Genomic DNA, 13,857 nt, shown 5'->3' with positions numbered 1-13,857 from the left:
AAAGAACCGAATCTGTCCCTATCAAAGATGATTCACCTACTTCAAACCAACCAACAGGACATCTACATCTACGCCCATATAAAGCCTAATAAGGGGTCATCTAATTGCTGGAATGGTATATATTATTCTAGGCAAACTCAATAAGAGGAAGGTGATCATCCCAACTACCATTGAAATTGATCACACAAGCTCTCAACATATCCTCTAAGGTCTAAATGGTATGTTCTGCCTTCCCATCCGTCTGTGGATGAAATGTTGTACTAAGGTTAACTTGAGTACCAAGACCTTTCTGAAATGACTTCCAGAAATAAGAGGTAAACTGAGGACCCCTATCTGAGATGGTAGACAAAGAAAACCAATGCAACCTCACAAATTCATTAATGTAAAGCTTGTTTGTAATCCTGACCACCAAGAAACAAGAAGACTTTGTCCTCCTATCAACTATCGCCCGAATGAGGTCATGTTGTCTGCGAGTACGCAGTAATCCTGTGATAAAGTCCATATTGATCACATCCCACTTCCAAGTAGGAATATCGATCTCTTGAGTCATACCCTCTAGTTCCTGATGTTCTACCTTGACTTGCTGGCAATTGGGGCACTTACTCACAAAGTTTGTTATACCCCTCTTCATGTCATACCACCGATAGACTTCCCACAGTTCGTGGTACATCTTAGTGGCACCAAGAAGATACTGAGAGTTATGGGCTTCTGCAAGAATATGTTGTCTCAACTCACCCACATCAGTAACACACAATCTACTCTGGTAGCAAAGTACACCATCTCCCCCTTGGGAGAAAACCTCCACGCTCTGATTATGGACTGCAACCTTAGACTCAAGCAAGATTGGATCACTGTCTTGCTTTTCCTTAACCTCCACTATAAAAGACGATTCTACCCCATTCTAAACTATTACACCATAGTCTAATATGCTCATAAGGCGAACTCCAAGCGAGCAAGCCTGTGAACACCCTTCACTAACTACTTCCTTTCTTCATCAACATGGGCTACACTACCCATAGATAATCATCTAAGGGATTTTACTACTACATTCACCCTACTGGGATGATGCACACTCATGTCATAATCCTTGAGGAATTCAAGCCATCTTCTCTAGCGAAGATTCAACTCTTTCTGGGTGAACACATATTGAAGGCTCTTATTGTTAGTGAACACATCTATGTGAAAACCATACAAGTAGTTTCTCCATATCTTGAGTGCAAACACCACTGTTGCAAGCTTGAGTCATGAGTTGGATAGTTCTTCTCATAAACCTTAAGTTGTCTAAAGGAATAAGTTATCACCTTGCCTCGCTGCATCAACACACAACCTAGGCCAACTATGGATGCCTCACAATAGATCACATAACCATCTGAACCCTATGGTAGAGTCAAGACAAGAGTTCAAGTCAATATAGTTTTCAATTCTGCAAAGCTTTTCTCACATTCATTTGACCATTAAAACTTGACCATCTTCTGAGTCAACCTAGTTAATGGTGAGGATATGGACGAAAATCCATCCACAAACCTTCTCTAATAACCTGCTAGACCTAAGAAAATTCTTAAATCTGCAACAGAGGTAGGTCTGGGCCACTGTTTCACTGCTTCTATCTTCTGCGAATCCACTCGGATCCCTTCGTTAGATACAATATGACCAAGAAAAGCAATGGATTGCAACCAGAACTCATACTTACTAAACTTAGCGAATAACTGGCGATCCTTGAGAGTCTAAAGAACAACTCTCAAATGACTTGCATGTTCTTCCTCAATCCTAGAGTAAAGGAGAATATCATCAATAAAGATGATAACGAACAAGTCAAAGTACTGTTTGAAAACTCTATTCATCAAATTCATGAAAGCTGCAGGAGCATTAGTTAGTCCAAACAACAAAACTACAAATTCATAATGACCATACCAAGTTCTCAAGGCTGTTTTTCGAATGTCACTATCTCTGACTCTGAGCTGATGATAACCCGATCTGAGGTCTATCTTTGAGAAATGGCTATCACCTTGAAGTTGGTCAAATAATTCATCAATCCTGGGGATGGGATACTTATTATTGATTGTGACCTTGTTCAACCATCTATAGTCAATGCACATTCTGTGGAAACCATCTTTCTTTTTTGCGAACAACATTGGTGCACCCCATGATGAAATACTAGGTCTGATGAAGCCTTATCTAGTAGGTTTTTCAATTGCTCTTTCAATTCCTTAAGCTTTGTTGGAGTCATTCTATAAAGAGGAATAGAAATAGGCTAAATGTCTAGAAGAAGATCAATTCCAAAGTCGATTTCCCTTTCGAGAAGGACTCAGGGAAGATATTCTAAAAATTCACCAACTATTAGAACTGACTCAAGAGTTGGGGTGTCAAGGCTAGAATCCTTAACCCGAACTAGATGATAGAGTTAACCCTTAGATTTCATCTTTCTGGCCTTAAGGTAAGAAATAAATCGACCTAGGCGCTAATCTACTATCCTCCCATTCTAAGATTGGTTCATCTATAAACTGAAAATGAACAATCCTAGTTCTACAAGCGATTGAGGCATAACATGAGTGTAACCAATCCATGCCTAGAATGACATCGAAGTCTACCATTTCAAACTCTACTAGATCTGCTGAGATGACTTTCTAGGAGACTGTGAGAGATCAATTTATATATACCCGTCTAGCTATAACTGGGTCACCAACTGGAGTAGAGACTGAGAAAGGTTCCGAGAGAGTTCTTGGACTGATAGTGAATTAGACTGTTATGTAAGAAGTTACAAAAGAAAGAGTAGCCCCTGGATTTAACAATGCATAAACATCAAGGTCAAAGACAAGTAACGTACCAGTGACATCAGGAGAACCTTCCTGATGTTGGCGAGCCTGAAGATCATAATACATGTTCAGGCGCTGACCGCCGACTATACCAGATGAGTTACCGTGCTGAGTTGGGAGACTTGCTAGTGTTGTTGAAGTTGTCTAGAAGGAAAATCCCTCAACCTGTGACCAGACTGACTGCACCTAAATCATCCCTCTGTTCCTACAAGACACTCGCCCGAATGGTTCTTACCACACTTAGGGCAAGTGGGGTAAGTCTTGGTGCCTGAATCTATTTGTAAACTCAAAATAAATAATTTTCCATACATCTAATATATATTCACCCCAAAAGTAGAATTTCAATTGGTTGTTGACCCTCTATGCCTCTTCTAATGCTAGGTAAGGTGGTTTCTCTTCAATTACATTTTGGATATACCGAACTAAACATAATTTGATGCAACCATCCGCTTTAGACTTAAAATCTACATTAATATCGATATTTTCCTTTTGTATCTTTACCTCAACTTCTTTATGATTCTTGGACTTCCATTTACTTTCTTGCATTCTCTTAACATATGGGTTGTTGGTTTTAGTTTCTCTAGGAAGAACTATAAAGTCCAACTTAAGAAAACAATTAAAGAATCTCTCTATCTTAAATGCAATATCACACCAATCAACATTCAAATTTGTTCTCAAAATAATAATGACCGTTCTCCCACCTCCACCCAAGGATTTATATATGCTCATGTGTCTACCATACTTCCTAAATTTTCTGGTGCAAAAGTGCTTTATATCAAGATTTTTTATTTTCCATCTCCTAACTACTTTCTAGTGGCTCTTTGAAGGACTCTTAAGCACAAAACATATATATTCATGATCTTACACTACATCAAAAATGATTAGCAGCGATAATTATTTTTTAATTATCGCTAAATATCTATTTTTAGTGGCAATTAGAACTCTTTTTATATATCCTTAAAGTCTTTAGCAACATCAGTTCTAATGACACTTAACTAATGCTCATAAAGACTTTAACGCTGTATATTAATATTGATACTTAATGTCGCTAAAAGTTATTTTTGTGGTAGTATTATTGCTTATGATCGGTCTTATTTTTTCCAAATATTGTTTCTTCTTTTTTAAAGTAAATTGGGCAAGCCCATTTTTGCCACGACCCAAAACGAGTCGCGAGTGGCACCCACACTTATCCTACTATGTGAGCGAACCAACCAATCTAAACCCCAACATTTCAACATAATAAACAGAATATAATGCGGAAGACTTAAAACTCATTACTTTAGTTCATCAAGCCTTCTTTTATACCAAGGCATCATCATTAACAAAGTGAATTTAAGATTTAAGATTCACAGCCTCATCTTCCCAATCCATTACAATTACATAATCACATCATGCAAGCACATAATTAAGCATATAGAAGACTTTACAATACTACCCAACACATATCATTTGCTATTAAGAGTTTACTATGAGATAGTATAAACCATAACCTACCTCCACCAAAGAATCGTGATCAAGCAAGCTAATTCCCCAATGCTCTGTTATCCTCTTCGTTCCTCTCTCGATCGATCGATCATTTCTCCCTTTTGTCTCTCTGTTCTTTCTATTTTTCTTATTCAGAACCCTTTTTCTTTTACCCTAATTATCAAATAATTAAGTATCAAAGAAGATAAAAGTAACCCACTATTTATTTCAAGGTTATCTCCTTTAACCCCCAAGTAATTGAATTTTTAACATTAATCCACTAACTTTATAATTATAAGCATGAATAGTCCAAAACGCCCCTTTAAAACTATTAACAAAAATCCAACCCAGTCAGAGTTACGCAGTCTGTGACGGTCCGTCATGGCTGTGACGGTCCGTCCTGCAGGTCCGTCACAAAATTCAGAGAGTTAATTTTGTGGAAAGATTTGTGACGTTCCATCGTGCCAACGACGGTCCAAACTGCCATTCCGTCGTGAAGTTTAGAGAGTCGATATCAGTACCCAATTTTTCAGAATCTAAGTGTTTTGGAACGAGACCCCCTCGACGGTCCGTCGTGCCTATGACGGTCCGTCGTAGGATCCGTCGCTCAGACAGTTATTACCAGAAATACTCTGCTGCTCAAAACGACTAAACAGGTCGTTACAATAGATACTAATTTACCCATCGTTCGTCCTCGAACGATCACAAGAAGAAAAACAAGGGCGAAAAGGAGTACCTGAATCTGTAAACAGGTGTGGGTATCTTTCTTGCATATCAGCCTCCTTCTCCCAAGTGGACTCTTCAACCGACCGATTCTTCCATTGAACCTTGATGGATGCAATCTCCGTTGACCTCAACTTGCGGACTTCTCTATCTAAAATCACAACAGGCTCCTCCTCATAAGACAAATTCTCATCGAGCAGAACCGAATCCCAACGAATGATGTAGTTTCCATCCCCATGGTATCTTTTCAACATAGACACATGAAATACCGGATGCACTCCTGACAGTCCTGGGGGCAAGGCTAATTCGTAAGCTACCTCTCCCACGCGCTTCAGAACTTCAAATGGACCAATATACCTTGGGCTTAGCTTACCTCGCTTACCAAACTGCATCACCCCTTTCATGGGCGAAACCTTCAGCAAGACTTGCTCACCCTCCATAAACTTCAAGTCTCTAACCTTTCGATCTGCATATTCTTTTTTCCTACTTTGAGCCGCTAGAAGCTTTTCCTGAATGCATTTTACTTTATCTAATGATTCCCTCAGAAGGTCAGTACCCCAAGGTCTAACCTCAAATGCATCAAACCAACCAATGGGAGACCTACATCTCCTCCCATACAGTGCCTCAAATGGGGCCATACCAATACTTGAGTGATAGCTATTATTGTATGAGAATTCTGCTAAGGGTAAGAAGTTATCCCAATGACCACCAAATTCTATCACACGTGCACGAAGCATATCCTCCAAAACCTGAATCATTCGCTCAGACTGACCATCGGTCTGAGGGTGAAATGCAGTACTAAGATCCAACCTAGTACCAATTTCAGCATACAATGTTTTCCAAAACTTAGAAGTAAACTGCATACCTCTATCTGATATGATGGAAAGTGGAACTCCATGCAATCGAACAATTTCTGAGATGTACAGTTTGGCTAACTTCTCTGCATTGTAAGTCACCTTGACAGGAATGAAATGAGTAGACTTAGTTAATCTGTCAACAATTACCCAAATAGAGTCATACTCACCCATTGTCTTTGGAAGACCGACCACGAAGTCCATTGCAATTCTCTCCCACTTCCATTCAGGAATGGGCATTCTCTGAAGGGTCCCTTCAGGCCTCTGGTGTTCATACTTTACCTGCTGACAATTCGGGCATTGAGCAACAAAATCAACAATGCCACTCTTCATTCTACTCCACCAAAAATGTTGTTTTAGGTCACGATACATCTTGGTTGCACCAGGATGTATAGAATACCTTGAACTATGCGCCTTTGTAAGAATAGTGTGAATCAAATAATCGAAGCGGGGTACACATACCCTTCCCTTAATTCTCAAAACACCTTCCTCATCGATTTTTGCTTCTTTAGCCTCTCCTCGCAACGCCTTATCTCGGATCCGAATCAGTTTCTCATCAGTAAACTGTTTTCCCTTAATCTTGTCAAGAAAGGAAGATCTTGCCTCCACGCAGGCCAAAAATCCTCCCTTCTCATTTACTTCTAGTCTCACAAAGTCATTAGCCAGAGTCTGAACCTCTCTAGCCAATGGGCATCTGGAAACCTGTAAGTGAGCTAGGCTTCCCATGCTCCCTGCTTTTCTACTTAACGCATCTGCCACAACGTTAGCTTTTCCTGGGTGGTACAAAAGAGTGATATCGTAGTCCTTCAGTAGTTCCATCCATCTCCTCTGTCTTAAATTCAAATCTTTCTGAGTAAAGACATATTGTTGGCTACGATGATCTGTATAGACTTCACACTTAACCCCATATAGATAGTGCCTCCATTGCTTTAATGCAAACACTACCGCGGCCAACTCCAAATCATGGGTTGGGTAATTACGTTCGTGCACCTTTAATTGCCTTGAAGCATAAGCAATTACATTCTTCTCTTGCATTAGCACTGAAACCAAACCAGAATAGGATGCATCACAATAAACAATGAAATTCTTGCCTTCCACTAGCAAGGTAAGAATTGGTGCAGTAGTCAACAAGGTCTTGAGTTTCTGAAAGCTTTCTTCACACTCGTCCGACCATACAAATGGAACACTCTGCTTAGTCAAGTTTGTCAATTGGGAAGCAACAGAGAAAAATCCCTTGACAAATGGACGGTAGTAGCTAGCTAAACCAACAAAGCTCCTTACCTCTGTAACATTAGTAGGTCTTACCCAACTCTTCACTGCTTCAATCTTAGATGGATCCACCATCACTCCATCCTTAGAAATTACGTGCACTAAGAAGGACACTGAATCTATCCAAAACTCACACTTGGAGAATTTGGCATAAAGCTTTTTCTCCCTCAACATTTCCAATACAATTCTCAAGTGCTCCTCATGTTCTTTCTTACTCTTTGAGTATACCAGTATATCATCAATGAATACAATGACAAAGAGATCCAGATATGGCTTTAAAATCCCATTCATCAAGCTCATGAAAGCGGCAGGGGCATTCGTAAGCCCAAAAGACATTACTAAGAACTCATAATGCCCATACCTGGTCCGAAAAGCAGTCTTGGGCACATCCGTTGCCCGTATTTTCAATTGATGATAACCAGATCTCAAATCAATTTTTGAGAAGGTACAAGCACCTTATAACTGATCAAACAAATCATCAATGCGAGGAAGAGGATACTTGTTCTTAACAGTTACCTTATTCAGTTGTCTGTAGTCTATGCACATCCGAAAGCTTCCATCCTTCTTCTTCACAAACAAAACAGGAGCACCCCAAGGGGATGCACTTGGTCTAATGAAGCCTTTACTTAACAACTCTTGAAGTTGGGCCTTTAACTCCCTTAACTCTGATGGAGACATTCTATAAGGGGGTATGGAAATGGGGCGAGTACCCGGCTCCAGATCAATGCAAAAGTCAATATCTCTATCCGGTGGCATGCCAGGAAGGTCTGCAAGAAACACATCCAGAAACTCACAGACTATCAAAACCGACATAATTGAAGGTACTTGGGTAGTATCATCCCTGAGGTGTGCCAAGAAAGCTAAACACCCTTTACTAACCATTCTCTTAGCACGAAGAAAGGAGATGATACGAACTGGAGTGGAAGTGTAGTCACCCTCCCACACTAACGGATCTGTCCCAGGCTTGGCCAACGTTACAGTTTTAGCAATACAATCTAGGATTGCAAAATTTGGAGAAAGCCAAGTCATACCCAAAATTACATCAAAGTCAACCATTTCTAGTATAACCAAGTCTACATGAGTATTGCTCCCCACAAAAGTCACAAGACAAGACCTATATACCTTTTCAACAATCACAGACTCACCCACCGGAGTAGAAACATGAATAGGCATGTCAAGCAATTCACAATGTAAATTAAGACCAGTAGCAAATGAGGAAGATACATATGAAAATGTGGAGCCAGGATCAAATAATACAAAAGCCATGCAATCACAAACCAAAAGATTACCTATGGTAACAGCATCAGATGTCTCCGCTTCAGACCGCCCGGGTAAAGCGTAACAATGGGCCCTATCACCTGTCTGCCCGTTGCCCCTACCATGTTGTGCTATAGTGGCTCATGTTTGCCCGTCACTCCGGCCGTTTTGGTGACCACCATTACCTCGGCCGCCACGTCCTCCAGAATGACGACCTTTTCCATGACCACCTCTACCTCTGACTATTGGAGGTCTGTAACTCTGTTTTGGACAATACCACTTAATGTGTCCAGTCTCCCCACATCCATAACACTCTCTGGATTCAAGCATAGGTCTCTGTGAGAATGACGAAGTCTGGGGATAACCTCCAAATTCAGAGAAATGTTGACCGGTCTGCGGTGGACCCCCAACTACAGCCTGCAGTGAAGACTGAATAGGTCGGGCTGGATAACCTCCTGAACCCTTCCCTCTAGAGTAAGAACCATTAAACTCACCTCCCTTACGAAACCTTTTAGATGTCGATGCCATGGTGAAGTCATCTGGCTTCACTCCCTCCACCTCTATCACGAAGTCTACCACTTTCTGAAAGGATTTTGCTGTAGCCTCTACCTGTAAGGCTGAAATCCGCAAATCTGACCTCAACCCCTTCACAAAACGGCGAATCCGCTCTTGTGAACTGAAACAAAGCTGGGTGGCATACCTGGATAATGCACGAAACTTAGCCTCATACACAGTAACTGACATCCTGCCTTGATCTAGGATCAAGAACTCATCTCTCCTCCTATCCCTCAAGGTCTGGGGGATATACTTCTCCATAAATAAGCTAGAGAATGACGCCCAATTCAACAATGCCTGTGCGGGTTGACACTCAACATATGACCGCCACCACATTTTGGCATTTCCCTGAAACTGATAGGTTACAAACTCAACGCCAAATCGTTCCACTATGCCCATTTTATGTAGTAACTCATGACAATCAACCAGAAAATGGTAGGCATCCTCAGATTCAGCACCCTTGAAGACTGGAGGTTTCAATTTCAAGAACTTACTGAAAAGTTCATGCTGATCACTTGTCATTATAGGCCCTGTAGTCAAACGAGGAAACGTGTCTATTTCCAATGAGGCATCCATGCGGGGAGCCACAGCAGCTGCCTGTTGTAATTCCGGAACCTGAGGTGCTGGTGCAGAAAACACTGGAGGTGTCTGGCCTTGATCAGATAACCCGCTAAGATAAGCAAGAACCTGATTAATCATCTCTGGGGTAGGTTGGGGTGGTAATTCCTCATTCTGCACTTGCTCATTTTCCCCTTCCTCGCCCTCTCTTACTACTTCCTCAGTAGGTGGAGGAGTCACCGCCCTAGTACTAGATGGGTCAGGTGCTTGTCCTCTTCCTCTAGAGGACGTTCTCCCGCGACCTCTACCACGGCCTCTTGCCACTACTCCTCTTCGAGCTACAGCCCCAGTGGCTGGCTCAGACGCATCTTGTCTTGCCGGTGTTGGTGTTGGCGCAGTTGTTGCTCTAGTTCTAACCATCTGCGAAATAGAGAAAAGATGGTCAGATACCAATTTGTATCACCTAGATACCAATTGGATCCAAGTAATAGCACGAAAGAAAGAAAGAAAGAATGGAATTTTCCTAAAGTCTTATAGCCTCTCAAAGAAAATTAAAGGCATCCCCCTACCGTTCCTTAAGACTCTACTAGACTCGTTCTTGTGTGATGAGACCAACGAACCTAATGCTCTGATACCAAGTTAGTCACGATCCAAAACGAGTCGTGAGTGGCACACACACTTATCCTACTATGTGAGTGAACCAACCAATCTAAACCCCAACATTTCAACATAATAAACAGAATATAATGCGGAAGACTTAAAACTCATTACTTTAGTTCATCAAGCCTTCTTTTATACCAAGGCATCATCATTAACAAAGTGAATTTAAGATTTAAGATTCACAGCCTCATCTTCCCAATCCATTACAATTACATAATCACATCATGCAAGCACATAATTAAGCATATAGAAGACTTTACAATACTACCCAACACATATCATTCGCTATTAAGAGTTTACTATGAGATAGTATAAACCATAACCTACCTCCACCGAAGAATCGTGATCAAGCAAGCTAATTCCCCAATGCTCTGTTGTCCTCTTCGTTCCTCTCTCAATCGATCGATCGTTTCTCCCTTTCTCTCTCGGTTCTTTCTATTTTTCTTATTCAAAACCCTTTTTCTTTTACCCTAATTATCATACAATTAAGTATCAAAGATGATATAAGTAACCCACTATTTATTTCAAGGTTATCTCCTTTAACCCCCAAGTAATTGAATTTTTAACATTAATCCACTAACTTTATAATTATAAGCATGAATAGTCCAAAACACCCCTTTAAAACTTTTAACAGAAATCCGACACAGTCAGGGTTACGCAGCCTGTGACGGTCCGTCCTGCAGGTCCGTCACAAAGTTCAGAGAGTTAATTCTTTTGAAAGATTTGTGACGGTCCGTCGTGCCAACGACGGTCCATCCTACCATTCCGTCGTGAAGTTCAGAGAGTCGATCTCAGTACCCAATTTTTCAGAATCTAAGTGTTTTGGAATGAGACCCCCTCGACGGTCCGTCGTGCCCATGACGGTCCGTCGTGGGATCCGTCGACTCATACAGTTATTACCAGAAATACTCTACTGCTCAAAACGACTAAACAGGTCGTTACAATTTTATTGATAAATAAATGTGATATTTTTCAAAATAACAATATTTTGATATTTAATAGGATCCTTTAGCAATACTTTCAATGATTATTAAAAATGACAATATTTTAAATTGTTATGGATTGATTTAAGTATTTTTTTTCTTTATTTAACTTAACATAATATAATTAAGAAATAACAAATTAGAGAAAATCGAGGAGGAGAATATTTCAAATTAGATTAAGTTGCTGAAAATCTTCATTACTTTCCTTATTTTTCAAAACTAGTTATTGTTATGAAATTTTATGATAATACCTTAGAGTTTTACCTACTAAATTAGATTTTTTAAAATTTATAAATTTGAACACTTATAGTTTTATATGTTATTTGTCATACTTTTCTCACAGTGTATTTATTTTATTTACCAGAATTTTGTATCCTTTCTTAAATCGTATTCATTCCAATATGTATGTCATTTTTATTTGTATTCTTTCAAGTTTTCATGTTGTGTTTCGTATAATGAAACTTGTATTTCTTTATTAGTTTGTATTCATTCCAATATGTATGTCAAATGAATTTCTAATTATTTAAGAAACATATTTATATTCATGTATTGTTTCATTATGTATTTATTTTTCCCTTGAAAAATTTATTTCCTTTCCTAAGTCGTATTCATTTAAAATGATATATTATTTCTATTTGTATTCATTCTAGTTTTTATATCATATTTTGTATAATGATATATAAAATAAAAAGATAATATGATGGAAAAGTGAAAATAAAACTGAAAAAACAATAAATGAATATATGTTGTACCTTTGGAATGAATATAAATTGGGAACAAATACAAGATTCATAAAATATGCAACGTGAGATTTTGAATAAATACAAATATTAATAATATACATACTGGTTTGAATACAAATTGAGAATTGATACAAAATTCAGAAGAAAAAAAATACAAAGACAAAACAAACTAATAGAAAGTTGTTCTTCCTACAAATAAAATACATAACTAGTTAGCATACCTTTATGATGAATACAAATTAAGAACACATACAGGATTCATGGACTATGCAACATGAGATTTTTAATGAATATATAATGATGAATACAAATTAAGAACACATACAGGATTCATGGACTATGCAACATGAGATTTTTAATTAATATAAATATTAAAAGCATGCATAATGGTTTGAATATAAATTGAGTAAATAATACAAAATCTAAAAGAAATTATAAATACAAAACAAACTAATAGGAAATTGTTTTTCACGTTGGTCTTCATCATGTTTTTCGAAATCTTCTGCACCCAATTTTTTTTAATGGTGTCTTTAACTGACATAGTTATCTTGAAGTTGAATGCGGATAGAATCATGAAGAAATTTAGATCTCCTCTCTTGAATTAACCGCAGAGCCTATATTTTTGGAGTACAAATCTCAAAAAAATTATGATTGTTTTTAGCTTCTGAATGTGTTATTGATTTTGATATATCCTTATAATTGTTGTAACAAAACTAATCGGTGACTGATTTTCCATGATTAGAAGCCCTATTTTGAAATTTCCTGATTCTCAAATTATGGGACTTGTGTTTTTCCAGTAATAAATTTCCTTTGTGTACATTTTGTGGGAGTTCTTGTATATTACGAAACTATTTGATAGTAGTAGTACCTCCAAAATCTTCTTAGCTATTAAGGAATCCGTTTCAATGTGTTAAGATATGGTACTTGGCTCTAACTCAACCTCAAAAACTAGTTCATATAAGCAGACCAAATCTCATCCCTCTAATCTTAACACTCTCTCGCACACCTAGATCTCAATTGAAGCATAAACACTTCTAAATGGGAGCCATCATCATCGGTGAACAATAAATCGGGATGGGTCTAGCTCTGATCCATGTTAAGATATTGCACTTGGGGCTAAAACAACCTCAAAAAATAGCTCATGATGGGAGGTTTGTCCAAATCCATATAAGAAGGCTAAATTATCATCCATGTGCCAATGTGGAACATCTTAACACTGTGTATATAGGTATTACCCAATTAGATGGATAATACTCCTAATCATTCTTAATAGCCTTAATATTTCTACTTCAATGACTCCACAATCCCACGGTAGCTTCAGCATACACCAAATCTCCTTCCCAATTCTTGATACGAAATCTAGAGAGGTAGGTCTTGGGTTACCTCTACTAGCACCTTCTGTATTGAACTTCAAAAAATTCTATTAGGAGTTTTCCACACTACAACTTTACTAGAGTATATTCCTCTAGATATTTGATCAATTGATCAGCCCTAGACTAGGATGTCAATCATCTATGGATATCTTAGCTTAGCAAACAACGCCAACTACCTATTAATGCTCAAAATCATGGCCAGCTTTGACATTGTTCCCATGTTTAATCAACTTTTCATATTCCATGTATGTCAAATGATGAAGGAAGGCATGACTTTGAATAAAGGTTTAATCTTAGCCACACACTCTTACTTCCACCATAATTCAATCAAATGCTTGAGCTGTACAAATGGTCTATGTATCCCGACAACCTTTGCAAAAAAATTCCACATACTAGAATACGTAGTACAGTTGATGAATAAATGATAAAAAGATCCATTTACACCATTAATACAACAACAATGTATGGAATTTGAAATTCTCAAGCTCATCAAAACTACACCAATCGATATTTTCTTATGCCAAATTCTCCACATCAAAAAGAATATCAATGGGTTAATCATCTCATCATATTATGACTTTTTCCATCCATATACCAGATAGTAC

At 38.5% G+C, this 13,857-nt stretch overlaps 1 protein-coding gene across 1 annotated transcript; it reads right to left on the bottom strand.

The window, feature by feature from the left end:
* Positions 1–211: 211 nt before the first annotated feature.
* LOC138339245 (uncharacterized) lies at positions 212–9,271 on the bottom strand. Its single transcript, XM_069290828.1, has 5 exons — positions 9,081–9,271; positions 5,750–5,990; positions 4,308–4,451; positions 2,760–2,957; positions 212–901 (listed from the first exon to the last, which is right to left on the bottom strand). The coding sequence occupies exons 1-5, from the start codon at positions 9,269–9,271 to the stop codon at positions 212–214; spliced, it is 1,464 nt and encodes a 487-aa protein (XP_069146929.1).
* Between the last annotated feature and the right edge of the window lie 4,586 nt (positions 9,272–13,857).

This window comes from Solanum lycopersicum, chromosome 11 (genome assembly GCF_036512215.1).
Source record: "Solanum lycopersicum chromosome 11, SLM_r2.1".
Lineage (NCBI taxonomy): Eukaryota > Viridiplantae > Streptophyta > Magnoliopsida > Solanales > Solanaceae > Solanum > Solanum lycopersicum.
Note: the sequence above shows the minus strand (reverse complement) of the source record. Positions and strands in the feature narration are given on the sequence as shown.